This window comes from Rosa rugosa, chromosome 2 (assembly GCF_958449725.1).
Source record: "Rosa rugosa chromosome 2, drRosRugo1.1, whole genome shotgun sequence".
Classification (NCBI taxonomy): Eukaryota; Viridiplantae; Streptophyta; class Magnoliopsida; order Rosales; family Rosaceae; genus Rosa; species Rosa rugosa.
In genome coordinates this window covers 62,483,226-62,502,061 of record NC_084821.1, presented here as the reverse complement: position 1 = coordinate 62,502,061, position 18,836 = coordinate 62,483,226, and the positions used below count along the sequence as shown (strand labels likewise).

The 18,836-nt window shown below is 38.2% G+C and overlaps 3 protein-coding genes across 3 annotated transcripts; 2 read left to right on the top strand and 1 right to left on the bottom strand.

The window, feature by feature from the left end:
- Positions 1-92: 92 nt before the first annotated feature.
- Positions 93-6,417, top strand: LOC133729163 (BTB/POZ domain-containing protein At1g30440). The gene is made up of 4 exons (XM_062156649.1): positions 93-1,226; positions 1,983-2,052; positions 3,779-5,005; positions 5,660-6,417. The coding sequence occupies exons 1-4, from the start codon at positions 1,168-1,170 to the stop codon at positions 6,218-6,220; spliced, it is 1,917 nt and encodes a 638-aa protein (XP_062012633.1). The 5' UTR covers positions 93-1,167; the 3' UTR covers positions 6,221-6,417.
- LOC133729164 (zinc finger protein CONSTANS-LIKE 5-like) lies at positions 2,194-3,670 on the bottom strand. Its single transcript, XM_062156650.1, has 2 exons — positions 2,602-3,670; positions 2,194-2,502 (listed from the first exon to the last, which is right to left on the bottom strand). The coding sequence occupies exons 1-2, from the start codon at positions 3,292-3,294 to the stop codon at positions 2,389-2,391; spliced, it is 807 nt and encodes a 268-aa protein (XP_062012634.1). The 5' UTR covers positions 3,295-3,670; the 3' UTR covers positions 2,194-2,388.
- A 710-nt stretch (positions 6,418-7,127) lies between the features above and the next one.
- On the top strand, positions 7,128-17,184 carry LOC133729162 (cation-chloride cotransporter 1). The gene is made up of 13 exons (XM_062156648.1): positions 7,128-7,565; positions 8,473-8,622; positions 8,859-8,937; positions 9,454-9,545; positions 10,374-10,488; positions 10,774-10,874; positions 11,061-11,122; positions 11,331-11,543; positions 12,800-12,914; positions 13,747-13,941; positions 14,716-15,116; positions 15,392-15,553; positions 15,944-17,184. Exons 1-13 carry the CDS (start codon positions 7,396-7,398, stop codon positions 17,032-17,034), a joined length of 2,946 nt encoding a protein of 981 aa, XP_062012632.1. The 5' UTR covers positions 7,128-7,395; the 3' UTR covers positions 17,035-17,184.
- Positions 17,185-18,836: the final 1,652 nt, after the last annotated feature.

The window sequence follows — 18,836 nt, the reverse complement described above, 5'->3', positions numbered from 1 at the left end:
TAATCCACACATTACCATCAAATTCAAAACTTTTTCTTTTCTTCTCAGAACGAGTCAATCCAATCCCACTGATGATATATACAATGCCTTTCAACTATTTATTTTCCCACCAGCGTAAGTAACGCTTCCCACATGGCCTGGCTGGACGAAACAGATAGATGTTGTTTTACTAAACCCTTAAATTCTCTTTAATTAATTGCATAAAGATTGAAACTTTTTTATTTTTTGGCAAAACAGATTGAGCCTTTACCATTCAAATTGCACTAGCACTCTAACAGTGGTTTATTTTATGATTAAGATTCTTCTTCTCTGGAACCAAGTTCTAGAATGGCAATGAGTGTGTCCCAAGCCAAAGGACCCCACGAAATTGTGGAGGGTAGGTCTGGAGGAGTGTGAGAGCTGCTGCTGCCATTAATAATGGCCATGTTGGGGTCTTGGGCAAATGGGTCTTTGCTTTATCATGGTTTTTGAGGGACATTAAAATAGAGGGGGGAGGGTCTTTTACTTTAATGGGTGTCAGTGGTTTTGGTCCCTTGTGTCTCATATGGGTTTTAATTTTGGATATTTCTGGGTAGTTTAGAGGTTGTGCTGAAATCAATTAGTGGCATCTTGTGGTTTTGTTTTGGGGGCAGAGGAAGAAAGGGGTTGACCTAAGTTTTGCTCTGTAAATTAGGATTTTTTGTTTTGGTTGGACTGGGTTTGTGGGGTTTTGGGTTTCAGATTTGGAAGTGGGTGTGCTTTAGTGGAGTTGTTCTAGAGGTTTTTCAAGGATTCAGAACTGGGTTTGTGGAGGAATTCAGGAGTTCAGGTTGTTCTATTATATCTACAGGTAACGTTTCAGGTCAGTTTTGGCAGAAGATTTAGTGGGTTCTTGCAGCTTTTTGGAGGCAGTTAAGTTAGTAAAGAAAAGCTGCATTGTTCTGCGGTTTCGAGGTTCTTAAAGACTTGGTTTTGAGGAATTGGTGTTTGGTTCTTCAGCTTTTTTCTCAGGCTGGGTCTGGCTTCAAGGAAATAGCTTTCTGGGTTTCTGTTTCTGCTTATGAAACTGCTCTGGTTTGGGCATTTCCTGGAGTGAATTTGAGTTCTCGGCTTGAATTCAAGGTAGCTGCTGAGCTTGGCTGCCTTGGAAGTTTGGTCTTGAAGTTGGATACTGATTTCGTTGCTAAAATGGCTTGCATGAAATTGGGATCTAAAAGTGATGCGTTCCATAGACAAGGACAGGCCTGGTAAGCAACCTGACTTCTGTAGTTATCGTAATTTGAATGCAAAGTTCTGAATTTCTTATTTCGTTCATTTCCGTCTATAAAACTTGAATTTGTTATGTAGCTTCTAAGTTGGGAATTAGTTTGGAAAAATTCGAGCTGTTTGTTATGACTTGTGACTATGAAGATATCAAATTCATAGCTTGAATTATATGGACTTTCAATCTGCTTCAAACTTTGTGGCACAAATGTTTGAATTCGGAAGCATATATTGCTGTTTTTCTAGTGATTAGTGAAGCATCTCATACCCAGGTTGTTGTGAATTTAAAGTTATACCCAGGTTGTGAATTTAAAGTCATGATGTAGATACCTCTTGCATTACGAGGTCTATGCTTCATGATTGATTTCAGAAATACCCAGTAAAAAATTGGGATAACAGAGCAATTCAAGTTTGTTACCTAATTGGATCTGGCTTCTTGCTCCTGTCTTTATGATAAGACAGAGCTCCGTGATGCAAAAAACCCCAATTCGAGGTTTCACGTGCCATTTGAGAATCCAGAATAAAGAAGCGGCCCTTCTGTATGCAAGTGGGAAACATTATTCCTGCTCATAGATCATTTATAGAAAAACCACAATATGTGCTTACAGATTTCTTAAAAGGGAAATGGATTTGAGCCTATTGAGTTTGTAGATGCATTAATTGCTACTGCTTGAGTGTAGTTGCTCTCATTCACCCTTATTTGTTGACTGACATTTTAACTTCTCTTGTTGCAATTGTAGGTTTTGCACCACTGGGCTTCCTAGTGATGTTGTTGTTGAAGTTGGAGAAATGTCATTCCATCTTCATAAGGTAAGTTTTGTTCCTTTCATGTTTACATTTACATCATTTTGACAGGTATATTTTTGTCACTTGTAGTTACTGGATTGGAATAACTTTTCAAACACAATTCACTAAGAAAATGGTCTCTTATTTTAGGGAAAAATTCATGAATAGTACCCGAAGTAAGGCCCACTATTAATTTCAGTACACCAATTTCCAAAACATAAACTTTGGTACATCAAATATGAAACCCGACCCAATATACATACACGACGTCAATGACGCCGTCAATTCGCCTGCCATTACACACATAATGAAGGGCAAAATTGGTTTTTCATTTTTTAGCCCCCTCTCTTTCTCCCTCCCTCACTCCCCTGGTCCCCCCCAGCTGGTCCCCGTCTCATACATTAGCCCCCTCTCTTTCTCGGACAATGAATTTCCGTCGGGAACAACTCCCACCTCTAAGGAGGACGACGAGACCTGAAAATCGGAAAATTAAACTGGAGAATCAGTATAGAAAATCCAAACTGTTTTCCGTTAATTTTTACCGGAAAAACAAAAGGAAGATGTAACACTTACGCTTTGGCTGATTGATTGAGCTGGATAACTGAAGGAGGAAGAGAGCTTGTTTCTGCAGAAGTCAATGTCGAAGCAATTTTCATGAGGGGGTTGGTTGACGACAGGAGGAGGTGGAATCGGGTCGGGTTGAACCGGAACCACGCTATCCATACCCGAACTGGAGTTTTGGATCGGGTTCGGGTAATCGAGTTCGAATAACGATTCCATTTCCGGGAAGAACATATCCCCGGGCTTGATGTCGAGAGCATCAATGAACTTGGCGCTGAAATTCAGGTTGGGAATGAGCAGAGAATCGGCGTCTTCGTTTTTAAGAGGCGAAACGGCGTCGTTGAGGCCAGCAGCCGAGGTGGATTTGACGATGGACTCGGCCGAGTCTAGGAACGGCTCCACGGGGACGCGCTCGTGGCGACGCGAGAGCGGATTGGCGGAGTGGATGTCGGCGTCGCACGTGACGCAGAGGGCGGCGGCGTCGGCATTGCACGTGACGGCGGCCGGAGCTTGCTCGCAGACCTCGCACATCCACACGCGCTGGTGGCGCGACGCGAGCTTGTTGGCGCAGTGGATCTTGGAGTCGCAGGTCAGGCAGAGGTAGGCCGAGTCGGCGCGGCAGAAGACGGCCGACGGCGATGACTTGCAGGTGTCGCAGGGCTTGGGGGTGAGCCCCGGCAGGGTCCAACCGGCTTGAAGTCCCATACCCAAAACGGCGTCGTTGGCTGTAGAGTATATTATTGCTGTGGTTTTTTTTTTTTTTATGTCTGGGAGTTTTGAGGCTAAGGCTCACTTGCAGAGAAGACTTTTGATGTCTAGCTATGCCCACTATTTTGCGCGAGAGAGAGAGAGAGAGAGAGAGATAGAGATGGGTGCCCAGAATAAGAGAAGAGAGATTACTGGGTGCTCAGAGTAAAAAATATGAAGAGACCATTTTACCCCTTGAAATGTGACAGCTGTCACAAGACTAACGGCGTCATTGACGTCGTGTATGTATATTGGGTCGGGTTTCATATTTGATGTACCAAAGTTTATGTTTTGGAAATTGGTGTACTGAAATTAATAGTGGGCCTTACTTCGGGTACTATTCATGAATTTTTCCCCTTATTTTATATACAGGATGTTATACTGGTAGTTGAAATTAAACTTTTATTTGGTTGCCAATTTCACACGTTTATCTCTGATGCAGTTTCCTTTGCTCTCAAGAAGTGGGGTCATGGAAAGATTGATTTCAGAAGCATCTGAAGAAGGAGAAGAAACATGCAATATAAACCTCCCTGATATTCCTGGTGGGGCTAAAACATTCGAATTGGTAGCCAAGTTCTGCTATGGGGTGAAACTTGAACTGACTGCTTCAAATGTTGTATACCTCCGATGTGCTGCTGAGCACCTTGAAATGACTGAAGAGTATGGGGAAGGCAATTTAATCACCCACACGGAGTCCTTTCTCAATCAAGTAGTTCTTCGAAATTGGAAAGATTCTCTGAAGGCGCTTCAAACATGTGATGATATTCTCCCTTATGCTGAAGAACTTAACATTACAAAACGATGCATTGAATCACTAGCCACAAAAGCATCTACTGATCCTAATCTGTTTGGGTGGCCTGTTAAGGAGCATGGAGGCCCCATGCAAAGTCCTGGCGGGAGTGTCCTGTGGAATGGGATAAGTACAGGAGCAAGACCCAAAAAATCAAGTTCAGATTGGTGGTATGAGGATGCGTCAACCATAAGCTTGCCTCTATATCAGAGATTGATTTCCGTCATGGAATCTCGTGGCATCAAACAAGAGATTATTGCAGGGTCCATCACTTCTTATGCTAAAAAGTATCTTCCTGGGCTAAGTCGGCGTCAAGGAACTAGTGAGTCTAGTACCCGTCTTGCACCAGCATCTTTGGGCTCCCCACCATCCGAAGAAGACCAGAAGCTCTTACTTGAAGAGGTGGATCGGCTACTTCCATTGCAGAAGCGTCTAGTCCCAACCAAATTCCTATTTGGTCTACTTCGGACAGCCATGATTCTTCGAGCCAACCCATCCTGCATCTCAAATTTCGAGAAAAGGATTGGTATGCAGCTTGATCAAGCTACTCTGGAAGATCTTTTGATGCCGAACTTCTCTTATTCCATGGAGACACTCTACAATGTCGATTGTGTACAACGTATATTAGACCACTTCCTTGCCATGGAACAGATTGCAGGTGGGGCATCTCCAGGTTCGGTCGAGGATGGCCAGCTGATTGGGTCACCTTCATTGACACCAGTCACAATGGTAGCCAAACTCATTGATGGATACCTTGCAGAAGTTGCTCCTGATGTTAATTTGAAGCTCCCCAAGTTTCAAGCTTTGGCTGCTGCTGTTCCTGAATATGCCAGACACTTGGATGATGGTCTCTATCGAGCTATAGATATATATTTAAAGGTAATACTCATTTGATTGTTGGTAAGCTTGAGCATGCATTATTCTTAATTCTCATTTTAAAAATCTTTTAACTGTGAAGCTGATCCATTATGCCATAAAAAATCACATCATATGTTACAAATATGAATTCTCTCAACGTTGTTAGTGTTTCTACTTTCAACTGTGTTGGTTCATATTACAATATGAATATGATTAAGGTACGGGTCTGGTTTTTGCTGTTGGTTCTCTCTGTTGTGGACCTCTGGTCCACTCGCTTTGTATCAATCATTCATTGTTATCAATATTTTTTTTTTACTCTTTTGAAGTGTTATTCTCATGCATTTCATTTCTGTTCTCTGTGATTGTACTTGTACCTGACCTGAGAGTCGACAGAACCTCTAGTTTTTGTATTTGTCTCAACCTGAAAGGCTTAAAACTAACTAATGTGACCAAGGTAGAATTATTTATCTCCAATCCCTTTCTGCTTGGTAGATTTATGTCTTTTATGTGTATACAGCAACGGTTTTTAAACATGCTGCTGGCTGACAAATTATGCTAACCACAATCTGAAAAGGTGTTGTCACTGAGAGAAAAATGAATCACAAATCAGACGTGTAAGTGCACTCTTATTAACTATGATAAATGGCTTAATGATCTCTGGCTTTCAACTTGCAGTCGCACCCATGGTTGGCTGAGGCGGAAAGAGAACAGCTCTGCAGGTTGATGGACTGCCAGAAGCTTTCCTTGGAAGCTTGCACTCATGCTGCCCAGAATGAGAGGCTACCGTTAAGAATAGTTGTTCAAGTTCTCTTCTTTGAGCAGCTTCAACTTAGATCTTCAATTGCCGGCTGCTTTCTGGTTTCAGACAATCTTGATGGATCAAGGCAGTTAAGAAATGGGTTCTCTGGCTTTTCGGGGTCTAATGAGGGAGGAGGTTGGGCGACCACTGTGAGGGAGAATCAGGTTTTGAAGGTCGGGATGGATAGTATGAGGATGCGTGTATCCGAGCTTGAGAAGGAGTGTTCCAACATGAGACAGGAGATCGAGAAGTTAGGTAAGGTAAAAGGTTCTAGCACGTGGGGAAACGTATCAAAGAAGTTTGGGTTCAAGATCAAGTCCCAGATGTGCAGTGCTCAAGAGGGATCTGTTAGCAAACAGCTAGACGGAAATGAAAAAGTTGAGAAATTAAAGGAGAGGCATGGGAAGCAAAAGAAAGCCTCCTTAAAAGATGAATGAAGCCTATCGTTTTCACCTTCGTTTTAACTCCAATTTATTTGATTTCAGTTCAGAGACTAAAATCCCACTTCTGATTCTCTGTGGTATACCTGTTTAGCTGTATCATTATCATCTTAATTATGTGTAGTGGAGCTGGACAACAAATCTACTCTGTAATTTGTTTATTGTAATAGTAGCAATCTCTTTTTCTCTGTGCAGATCTCTCTTTTTTTCGATCATTCTATTGTTAACCTTTGAATCTATTTGTGTATTAGTGTTCCTTCGTATCTACTCAGCCTTAAAGCACCATCTTTGGTAAAGTTGATTGGCTCTAAGGTCTTTACTTGGATTCTTGATAAGATTCACGGATTAAAGAAATATCCAATTTTTAAATTAACAGATGCATGCAAGTTCCTAAAACCCTTTTCCATTGTTTTCTTTGCAAGTCATCCCTGCCTTATTGCCTTCCATGAGTCCTATCGATTTGGGCCTTGTGTTACTTGAGTTAAGACTCGTGCGCTCCTTACATAATATTGAAAATGTTTATAATTATCGATAATAATACATGATTATCAAACTAAACATCAGAATATCATTTGTAAATAATGTTGAGAATGTTTATAAAATATCGATAATAATACAGTAAATTCTGATGTATAATATCATCGTACTTTCTCATGCATCTGAGTGTCAAGATATATCTAGTTACGTATGTTTGTTCATTAATCACGCACTAGAAATATCAACTCGAACTAATTTTCATGGTTCTGATGAAATTAAAATAAATAATACCGTAAAAAACACTTCCATTCAATAAAACAGTAAAAAAAAAAAAATAAGTAAAAATCCAAGAAAGAGAAAAGAGGTTGAAATTCTTATTTTAAGAGCGCAGAGATTGGAGCGTATAAAAGGCGCGTGGGGGCGGTGGTGTCAAAATTTTTGACGTCCCATTCTTCTCAATCCACCATTTCCTTTTCTTCTCTTTTTCCTGCGTTTGCCTAATAAGAAAACCCGGACTCTTCTCCTTCTTCGTCTCCACCTTTCTTCAATTCAACGACGGCTCTCTCTTTCTCTCTCTCCTTTTCTCGATCACCGCCATTGTTAATCCCCTCATATACCTCATTTCACCCCCAGATCTTCGACGCCGATCCAAATCTCAATTCTTCCAACTGGTTTTCCATTAGATCCGAACAGAAATGGACAATGCGGACGTCGAAGCCGGCGGAGACGACGAGTTCCAAGGCCGGAGGGGCCGCAAGTATCGCCCGGTGGTCGGCGACGACGATCGTGCCGTGCTTGAGATGTCGTCCATCGATCCTTCGTCTTCGTCTTCTTCCTCTCAGCCCGCTCACCAATCCTCGCTCAAGTATGTCTATCTTTATCTGAAGGATTTTCGGATTTTATTGGAGTTTGGCAATGAATTTGATGCATAAAATTGGTGTTTAAGTAAGCTCAGCTATTCTAATGACGAAACTATTGAAATTATTGGATTCTGGATACAATTTTAAGCTGAAAGTTTCATCTGGCTATATGAATAAAATCAAAGTAATAATGCTTGGAACTGTATCTGGTTTTGATATGTATTAGTGGTAGCTTTATAGTTTATAGTGATAGTTGTGTCTCTAGTAGATGTGCCTGATTTAGATATGTTACGGTTGGCGGTGCGGAGATGTTGTGTGATTCATTACCAATGCGTTCGACTTTACTAGTGATGCATGTGCTGATGAGTTTCGTTTTGGAGTTTACGTCTGGATACGATAGATTTACACACTATATTGAAGTAGAAAATGCTAATGGGATGTGGAACTAATAACAAGTGTATTTTAGGGTTGCTTCTTTGAACTGACAATTGAAGCGATGTGCTACTAGTTTTACATCAGTTACTATTTTTTTTTTTTTTTTAATCCCCACCCCATCCCATGGTGCCATTGAGATTTAGACCTGTGACCTCAACGGTGTCCGTTATTCCTAATAACCAACAGGCCACATCTCTTTGACCCATGCTAACAAATAGGGATATTTATGCGAACTTACATGAGAATTAGGGTGCCGAAGTAACTTGAATGATTGAGAAGTTTCAGATTGTTTGTCTTAGATCAATAGTATCGTCTTGAATTTAGGTCAGACTTATAGAGGAAGACGAGCAACATTTCTGTTGATTGGTGATTAAATATTCATTAAATGAAAAGAAGATCAAGCAACATATATACAGTAACAGGTTATGACTGCTTAAGATCTCTGTCATGTCTAATTGGTTTATTTACCATGGGCAGGAACATAAAAGTGAGCTCTGAGGAGAACCTTGGCTCTAACATAAAAGAAGGGTCCTCTGCTAGTCATGTGCAAGCCAACGGCCCCCAGAAAGAATCCAAATTGGAACTCTTTGGCTTTGATTCTCTTGTCAATATTCTTGGTCTTAAGAGGTAATTTTTTTTTTTTGCTCTTTAGTCTTGTGTTTTTTTTTTCTCTGTCTCCTATAAAGTGTGGATACTCCAAAAATTTCAGTATGGAGTATCTAACCCGCACTTCAAATATGTCTGCAACTGGCCATTCATTCATATTTGTTTGATTTTGGATTTTAATTAGAAAGTTATTCACTTATGTTTAGTATTTGATTTTGTGATTGACCGGCTGAATTTGTGTTTTCTTGCTGCTCCAGTATGACAGATGAGCAAGCTGCAGCACCATCTAGTCCTAGAGATGGTGAAAATATTGCTATCACCCATGGAAGACCGAAGGTATGATAGTCCATTGAGCATCCTATTAGTCACTTAGAGATTACCTTGATGATTTTTCAGACTGTATGATAGCTCCTAGTAGCATGAGTCACCATAGTTATTGAAGTTGTGATCAAGGTAGGGACTTTAAGTATACATTCTGCTTTATAATGGATGGCCCATTTTGTCTCTAGTTTAATATAATTATTATTTTTTCTTTTATAACAAACAGAGACTTAAACAAATAAGCTCAGTAGAATACAATTTGCCAGACTTAGACAAAAGTCCGCCTTAAAAACAAGAAATTAATTATTCTGTCCTGCAGTTTCCTGTCAACAAGAAATTTATGGATAGCCATCCAAATCAACTCCGCTGTGTTTAAAACAGGTTATGATGGTTAATCAATCAACCAAGTAAAATAAGATCTGCTAGTAGACAGTAACCATAAATTGAATAACTTTTTCTGCTTTTTTGAATTTTGGTAGTGCACGTCTTGAAATTCTGATGGTATTCTGTATCAATGCTGCATTAATGCAGGATACTGCCGTCAAATCGGGTACATTGATGGGTGTATTTGTCCCATGCCTGCAAAACATATTGGGAATTATCTACTACATCCGTTTTTCTTGGTAATGCTCATTGTTCATCTTGCTTTTCTTAATAAACTTGCTGTTTCTATAAAAGAATGAAAACAAAAACATAGAAATCTTGCTTTTCTATAGTTCTGTACTTTCCAATCTTTTGCAGGTAGTATGTAATGAATTATCATAATTTTAATGTATGATTGATTTAGTATTTGATCCTGTATGAAGGGTGCTATGGCCGAATTATTTTTTGAATCATTAACAGGTTTTCTAAATACCTCATGCCTTGTCAATTGTCTTTGGTGTACTTGAGAATGTATTCTTTTGTGTATTCTGATGAGTTCGGTTTAGTTCCCAAAATTCAAAAGTTTATTTCTCACTTTGCTTATTATGATCTAATTAAGCCAAAGGGGCTTGAGATGGTTTTTGAAAGACAATAAATGCCCTTTGCCTGACAATACAATAAAAAAAGATAATAAGGGACAAAACTATAGAATTAGTTTATTTAATTAAAATTAAAAATTAAATGAAAAATTAGAATCTGACCATGTTTGGGTAGTTGAGCACACCCAACACCCTTACTCTTTCTCTCTCTCTCGCTCTTTTGAATTTCAATTAATTTTGTATAGTAATTTTTTTACAAAAAAAGTTACCTTTTTATAAAAATAATGTCAATTGACACAACCAGTGAGGGTTGGCAAGAGGGTTGTTTTTGTTAAATGTGAATACTAGTGGAACTTTTTGAAAGCTGGATATGAATCGACATGGAAATAGTGGGTGAAAAGAAACATATTGTTTGAACTTGAAATATATAACTTTTAAATAACAGTTATTAAATAATAACGTAGTTTTCTGATTGTATGAAAATTGCAGGATCGTTGGTATGGCTGGCATAGCTGATTCACTGTTGGTGGTTACATTATGTGGCACATGTACTTTCCTGACTGGAATATCATTGAGTGCCATTGCAACCAATGGTGCTATGAAGGTACTCTATATTTATGAGACTTAAAGACACATTACAGAGAAGGCAACAATTATTCCTATATTCGAGTAATTTGTTATTTGGTTTGTATTCTGTAGCTTCTAGTCTAACTGTGCTCTACATGTTAAAACACTTACTATATTACTAGCTTATGCATTTCATGTGAGGGTTACTCTGATACTGTATGTAAGAAATAATATATGGATTACAAGAATTATACTGCTGTCTCTGAATAAAGTTTTCAGAAGGAGATGATGAAGTCTTCTTTGTATTCACTTTGCTTTGTAGGGAGGTGGACCATACTATCTAATTGGTCGTGCGCTTGGTCCAGAAGTTGGAGTTAGCATTGGGTTATGTTTCTTTCTTGGAAATGCTGTTGCTGGAGCTCTGTGAGTTTTCACTGTTAACTTTATTGTGATCATGTAATGATATTATAATCATATGTATGCTTGGTGTCTGTGAAGTCAATGGAGTTGAGACTAGCAGAATATGTTATTCTCTTGATTGCTTTATGCATATATTTTTATTGATTAGTGAACAGTACTGAACTTGAATTCATATTCTTGTGGTTTTAGTTATGTCTTGGGAGCTGTGGAAACCTTCTTGAAAGCTCTGCCAGGCGCTGGGTTTTTCAGTGGTAAATTTGTCGTAGTTCCAGTTGACAATAAAATTCTTGGATATATATTCAATTTTTTTTTTCAAGCCAATTTGAATATAAAATTTTGCACAGTTGGTGCACATGGCAAATATATACATCTTTTTGGGTCTTCTACTTACTCTCATGTTTGATTAGTATTTAGGTCATTTATTGTATCTTACCAATTTTTTTCATCTTGTCAACACAGAAACAACAACAGTTAATGACTTAAAGACTTTAAATCTGAGTGTGCATGATTTGCAAATCTATGGGATAATTGTGACCATCCTATTGTGCTTTATTGTGTTTGGGGGAGTGAAAATAATCAATAAGGTTGCACCTGCTTTCCTCATACCCGTTCTATTGTCGATGCTCTGCATCTATATCGGGATTGCTCTGGCAAGGAAGGATTACCCTACAAGTGAGTATAGTATATATTTTTCTTTCAGGAAATGATGCTTATCAAATACATAAATGAAAAATATATATATATATATATATATATATATATATATATATATATATATATATATATATATATATATATATGTACGGTCATTCTTGGCTAAGGATGTCCTTACCTTAGCTTAGGAACGGATTTCAAGTTTTTGACCACTTTTCGATCACATATTCACATCTTAACCGTTCAGTTTTTAGGTCCTAATGTATAGATCATCTTTGCAAAATTTCAGCCAAATTGATGACTGTTAAGACATTCAAAACTGCAATTTACAATAATGAACACGAACGGTTCCGGCTCGACAGATTTGGTTCGTTCATTGGTTTAATCGAGTTCGATACCTTAACGATCATCAATTTGGCTGAAAATTTGCAGAAGTGATCTATACATTAGGACCTAAAAACTGAACGATTAAGATGTAAATATGTGGTCGAAAAGTGGTCAAAAACTGAAAATCTGTTCCTAAGGCTAAGGTAAGGATATTGAGAAGGACTGTGTGTGTGTGTGTTATCTACACAGACATATGTTTTGCACGGAATAATGTTGCATGCAATTTTAAGGTACAAATATGTAGGATTGATCCATACGGGTAGTTGTGCACACACTTGTGCTGTGATCCTATTGTGGTGCGGTCAGATTGTTGTGTCTGAGTGCTGCTGCGTTCTTTCTGCATTTCAATAGTTGTTATTTCAAAGAAACTCAAATTGTTGTTTATACTCTTTGGTCCTTTATCAAAGTTGAGAAGTATTTCTAGTCACCTATGTATTTCTCATGTTTCCAAGTAAATAACATTCTTTATAATCACTATTCTGAACTCCCATAGCGAGCTTTATCATCTGGTTCTACCAATAATAGTGTCTCTGTTTTTTGTTCTAACAATTACTCTCTGGAACAAAAGATGAATCAATGAGATGGACGAGAATTCCATCCAAACTCGTATGATGCATAAAGAAAATATTTAAATGCTGATTCTTTGATTGGTTGGAAACTCTTGTATTATTTCACTGTGTTTTTAGTGCTCAAAGGCTTCATCTGGACCAGTTTCTTGACAATTAAATGACTTGTAGATAGATGAATAGCAGATCATCACAGTCACCTATAGCATTTCAGTAACTTGACTTTGTAATACTTACATCCAGTCAAATGTTTGTATTACCAGTTATTGGCTTATGTTTTGTGGCCTTAATTGAATAATATTTCCACACTGTTTAATGCAGAGGGAGTCACGGGCTTTAGTTTTAATACGTTCAAAGATAACTGGAAATCGGATTATCAGAAGACTACTAGCGGTGGAGTTCCTGACCCTGACGGAGCTGTCTCCTGGGACTTCAAGTATGTCATGGCATCATTATTCCAAACTTTGATAGTTGTTGCCTGATTTAATAAATATGTGAATGTTGGCTTCTTCATATTCTTGTGTAGGACAATATTCTAATCACTGATTCGATCCATCTTCAATTTTTTTTTTGGTGACGTCCTTGTTCTATTTGGGCTCTACAAAAGATTCAGAATTACTTTCTGATGATGAAATTCCGGTTCAAGGGTTTAGGCTCTGACCAACTTCTTATAATTGCCCTTCTTTCTTTTTTTAAATTCATTTATGTAGGCATTTGTATTTTTCCTTTGCCAAGTTGCCTCAATGTGTATATCTGCCCTATCCATTTCTCTTTCTTTAAATATATGGATGCAGCAATTCTTGACTTCCTCTTCATTTTAGGGAATACTCTCTTTCTTCTGTAATCTTGTATTTTGGACCTGCTAGCTGCAGTGAAGTAACTTTTGTTTGTTCAAGAATTTTCTTTGTCCTATAGTTCTGAGAGAGATCATTGATCTTGTTTGCTCATCTTTTTTTTTTTTCATAAATAATTTTTTTTTCTTCTTAAGAAAGGAAAAGAATTATTCGTAGGTTTTTTATTCTAAAAGCATAATTTTTTTTATTATGCTGAGAAAAAGTTTGTACTTTTCTTTATTAGCTTTCTTTCCATTATTTTCCTCTGAATCTTAGGAATTGGAGAAACTTTTCAAATACATTAATCGTTTAAAGCTGATAATTTTTAAAATAAAGCTATTCCTCCTAGGCATGATGACATTTTAAATGTATTGGTTCAGGATGGTGAGAACATTTTCAATTGGTTCTAAACTATTTCATTGCTTTTGTTTCCAGTGCAATGGTCGGTCTCTTTTTCCCTGCCGTGACAGGAATTATGGCAGGTTCAAATCGATCAGCCTCACTGAAAGACACTCAGCGGTCAATTCCTATTGGAACATTGGCTGCAACTCTTGCAACTACTGTTATGTACCTGATCTCTGTGTTAGTATTTGGAGGACTTGCCACCAGACATTTGCTTTTGACTGACAGGTTGGCAGTTTTTTATAGTTCTTTTTATTCCCCAATTTCTCTGATCTTTTGGGATGCTGATAAATTTTATAAAATAAAAATAAAAAGTCAAAATATTATTAAAACCAAGCCTGCAAATTAAAACCCGAGGTTGATACTGCTCAAAACTCTGATTTCTGTCAACTTCAAATGCAAAAATGCTGATTTAAGGCTTTATGGGCATAGAAAGAGAGAAATGGTTTAGGGTTTATCTATGAATATCTATAAAAGTATGTGAATACAAAAGAAATTATGTAAATATTTATGAATATTAAGAAAATTCAGAATCTAAAGTACAAAATAATGATAAACAAAGTTACATCAATAACTACATAAAAGTAAAAAATGATTAAGCAAAAAAAAAAAAAAAGTCAAATTCGTAGTACAAAATAATGATGAACAAAGTACCATTGAAATGGGGAAGTAGCTGGACTCTATATGTAATGTACTGTCCCGATTTGACAACAGAGCAAAATGGTTTAGAAGAGATGGGCGTATTTGAGAAAAGGAGGTTGAGGAGAGAGAAAATTAAGATCAGAAATAGATGCAGTATGGTGAATAAGCACCAGGGTGTGGGTAGTTATGCAAGTTTGACTGATAATCGGAGGAGTATGATAACATGATTTGAGTGAGGATAACATCTCCCTAATTAAATTTTTTGCCAATAAATTCAAAAACTAGAAGTATCTCTTTATATTAGTTAGTTTATGTACCTTATTGATTGTTTTATTGCTGAAACCAAGGTTTCTGTTGCAGGCTACTTTCGGCTACTATATCTTGGCCTTTCCCAGCATTCATTTACGTGGGAATAATTCTTTCAACCTTAGGTGCTGCTCTTCAAAGCCTGACTGGTGCTCCCCGTCTGCTTGCTGCAATAGCCAATGATGATATCTTACCAGTTCTTAACTACTTCAAGGTTGCAGATGGGAGTGAACCTCACTTTGCTACCTTATTTACCGCATTCCTTTGTATTGCGTGTGTTATAATTGGGAACCTGGATCTTATCACACCAACTATAACTATGTTTTTCCTTCTGTGTTATGCCGGTGTGAACTTATCTTGCTTCCTTCTGGATCTCCTAGATGCTCCCAGCTGGCGTCCTCGGTGGAAATTCCACCATTGGAGCCTCTCTCTTCTTGGAGCTTCACTATGTATAGGTATGCTTTGACTTATTTTGTACTGTGTTTTCACTACTGTGCCTTTTCTTTCTATAGACAATTTCATCAAAGAAGGTGAATATGATTCCATGTAATTTGTGCGACCAGATACAGGCCATGCCCAGTATTAATTGCTGTTATTACTGTTAGGATGGATTAAATAATGTCTCCTATTGTTATAGTGTGGTTCATGTTCTTGTACCTATGTGTGTATAAGCAGTTCAAATTTGATTTGCTTTGTAGATTATATTTATATGCTGTGTATTTTGCTGCAGTGATTATGTTCTTGATCTCTTGGGCATTCACTATAGTGTCGCTAGCCCTTGCAAGCCTTATATATTATTATGTGAGCATCAAAGGAAAGGCTGGGGACTGGGGTGATGGTTTCAAGAGCGCGTATTTTCAGCTAGCTCTCCGAAGTCTTCGATCGCTAGGAGGTGTGTACATTTAAACGTTACAGTTCTAATAAGTGATGGTCATTTTAGTGGGATTCTTTTTTACTTTTTCCGATTTTGAATTATGAAAATATTTTGCTGTTCTACTAATGGATGTAGTACCCTTGCATGTCCGTGTCCTCTGCATGCATCTCTGTACCCTATTTTTCTTGTTTCATTACCTATGGGGTCTAGCAAAGCATATGGCAATGGGTAGAACTGAGTAATTTCATAGTGACTCTAGTTAGATATCCTTAAATGTTCTACCTACTATTGAATGCTTTGAGCCACCAAGGTTATATGCACTTTGGGGCACAAGGAACCATATATCACTGAGAATATGCTTCTGTGCAACTCTATTGAGCTTTTTCATGCTTAACTTTTCACTTGCAGCAAACCAAGTGCACCCAAAGAATTGGTATCCCATCCCCCTGATATTCTGCCGGCCTTGGGGGAAGCTGCCAGAGAATGTACCCTGCCATCCCAAACTTGCTGACTTCGCCAACTGCATGAAGAAGAAGGGCAGGGGAATGTCTATCTTTGTGTCTATTCTAGACGGTGATTACCATGAATGTGTTGAAGATGCCAAGGCTGCCTGCAAGCAGCTTGATGCTTACATTGAGTACAAGCACTGTGAAGGTGTAGCTGAGATTGTTGTCGCCCCCAGTATGTCTGAAGGCTTCCGCGGCATTGTCCAGACAATGGGTCTTGGCAATCTCAAGCCAAACATAGTGGTGATGCGGTATCCTGAAATATGGCGTCGCGAAAACTTAACAGAAATTCCAAACACCTTTGTTGAAATAATAAATGATTGCATAGTTGCAAACAAGGCAGTAGTTATTGTCAAAGGTCTTGACGAATGGCCCAATGAGTTTCAGAGGCAGTATGGTACTATTGATCTCTATTGGATAGTAAGAGATGGAGGTCTGATGCTTCTTCTCTCTCAGCTCCTCCTCACTAAGGAAAGCTTTGAAAGTTGTAAAATTCAAGTTTTCTGCATTGCGGAGGAGGATACTGATGCAGAGGGGCTCAAGGCTGATGTGAAGAAGTTTCTGTATGATCTCCGAATGCATGCAGAAGTCATTGTTGTAACAATGAAGTCGTGGGATATGCAAGCAGACAGTGGGGCTCCTCAAGATGAATCTGTGGAGGCTTATAATGCTGCTCAAAAGCGGATAGCTGATTACTTGGCTGAGATGAAGTCAACAGCTAAGAAACAAGGGACACCACTGATGGCGGATGGGAAACAGGTCGTTGTGAATGAGCAGCAGGTGGAGAAGTTTCTTTACACTACTCTGAAGTTGAATTCAACAATACTCAGATACTCGAGAATGGCTGCGGTCGTGCTCGTTAGCTTACCTCCTCCTCCAGTCAACCACCCAGCATACTTTTACATGGAATACATGGATTTGTTGGTGGAGAATGTGCCTAGACTTCTGATTGTGAGAGGATACCGTAGGGATGTTGTAACTCTATTCACGTAGTTTCAGGGGACTGCAACGTGGGATCGTATATTGCCACATTCAGTTATTGTTCATATCCTTTCTTTTTAAAATTTTTGTAGTTTAAATTTTACATTCATTCTTTTACCATTGTTCATTTGTTCTCTCTAGGGCGGTGTTTTTCTGGTTCCCCATTAACTTGTTTACATAGAAATTTTGACATACGTCCCTTTTCAGGATGTTACTTTCAGTAAAATGTTTGCTATATTAAATGAGAAAGTATCAGGGCCGGGCTTGGGCCTATGCCCCCAAATGATATTATACTGTATATATAGTTGAGTTCATTGTTTTTGCTTAATTGGAATGACTATTTTGCTCTCTGTTGTACAGTTTTTTATGGCCCTGCCACTGAGTTCACTATATCTCTTCATTTTTTGGTGGGGGTGGGGAGTTTTTGGAGATTGGATGAGTTTTTCTTCTACAGCTCTTTAGGGTTTGCTTTTGTCTAACTAAGATTGAGAGAGTAGGATTGTTTTTTCTCTGTCTAACCAAGCGCGGGTAATCTTTCTGGTTATATTAAGGAGGTAGGAGTATAGGACGAGACGCGCGAAAAGAAATGATGTAAAGTAGAGACGGGTTCGAGTGGTCAAATCATGCGTGCGTTACTTGAGCGACTGGGCGTGAGCCTTCCCAATGTTCTTTTTCCTTCATTTTTGAGGGTTCCCAATGAACGAAGTTACTGGGTGAGGAGGAAGGAAGAAGAAGCATCGATGCCATTTACTGAAGATCCAAGTGACCTTTTCACTGTCTTATCGTCACTGGTGGAGCTGCGCTGTACTACATGGATTCTTCTCCCTTTGCAGATGATATGATATGATTTGATACGAGCCAGTGGCAAAGCCATGCATGAAGACTGAAAAGCGTGTATGTCTTCAATACTTCAGACAAAGCGACATACTTTGTCTCTAGACCCTCGGAGATGTGAGATTCTTTTAGGTTTTTTAATTTTTTACAAGAGAGAATGTTACAAATGATCATTTAATTTTGACCGGTTCGACACTTTAGTCGCTCATTTTTTAAATATATCACTTTCGTCACTTAACTTTGACTATGTTAATCACTTTAGTCACTTCATTAATTTTCTTATTTGTCACAATATCAAAGATATTTTCGACCAACCAATTGTGAAAAATTAAGAAATCTGAATTGGAATGAATGGGAGAAGTGAGACAAAATACCCCTTCGGTGACTAAAGTGATTGACAGAATAATAATTAAATGACCAAAGTGATATATTTAAAAGTTGAATGACCAAAGTGTCGAATGAGTTATAGTTGAGTGACCATTTGTGAAATTCTTCTTTTTTATAATTTATATTACATTAGTCTAAATAAAATAATAATTTTTTTTGTCGGCAAACCAATTGAAATGGACATTAAATTCTTCCGTAGAAAAAATTAAAAAATTAAAAGCTAATCAAAAATGTAAATTTCAACAAAACATTGGAAGAATTAAATGTCATTCCTAGCCAATTGGTTAAATATTAGTTTAATTTATTAAAAAATCTCGAGCACCGGAGATTTACTCCTTCAGCCTTCAAATTATCAAAATCGGCTCTTTATTTATTAATGGTATCCCATTTAGTTCGTCTGTATGATACTCCTTGAAGGAAGATGCTACAAATGGAAACAAATAGAGGGGTAGGTTCATTGGATTCCATTGAGAGTGAAGCCTCACCTACGTATAACCTATTTATTAGTTCTAATCAAAATCAGATTCTCTCCTTATAATATGAGCCTCTGCATTAACTGCAAGCCTGGAAGATAGGTAATGACAGCTGATCGA

Excerpts from the sequence above, each read along its gene's own strand:
- LOC133729164 (XM_062156650.1), bottom strand. The coding sequence starts at position 3,294 with ATGGGACTTCAAGCCGGTTGGACCCTGCCGGGGCTCACCCCCAAGCCC. Across the intron at positions 2,503-2,601 it reads CTCAATCAATCAGCCAAAGC|GTCTCGTCGTCCTCCTTAGA; the intron begins GTAAGTGTTACA and ends TCCGATTTTCAG.
- LOC133729163 (XM_062156649.1), top strand. The coding sequence starts at position 1,168 with ATGGCTTGCATGAAATTGGGATCTAAAAGTGATGCGTTCCATAGACAA. Across the intron at positions 2,053-3,778 it reads TGTCATTCCATCTTCATAAG|TTTCCTTTGCTCTCAAGAAG; the intron begins GTAAGTTTTGTT and ends TCTCTGATGCAG. Across the intron at positions 5,006-5,659 it reads CTATAGATATATATTTAAAG|TCGCACCCATGGTTGGCTGA; the intron begins GTAATACTCATT and ends TTCAACTTGCAG.
- LOC133729162 (XM_062156648.1), top strand. The coding sequence starts at position 7,396 with ATGGACAATGCGGACGTCGAAGCCGGCGGAGACGACGAGTTCCAAGGC. Across the intron at positions 11,544-12,799 it reads AAGGAAGGATTACCCTACAA|AGGGAGTCACGGGCTTTAGT; the intron begins GTGAGTATAGTA and ends TGTTTAATGCAG. Across the intron at positions 15,554-15,943 it reads AAGTCTTCGATCGCTAGGAG|CAAACCAAGTGCACCCAAAG; the intron begins GTGTGTACATTT and ends TTTCACTTGCAG.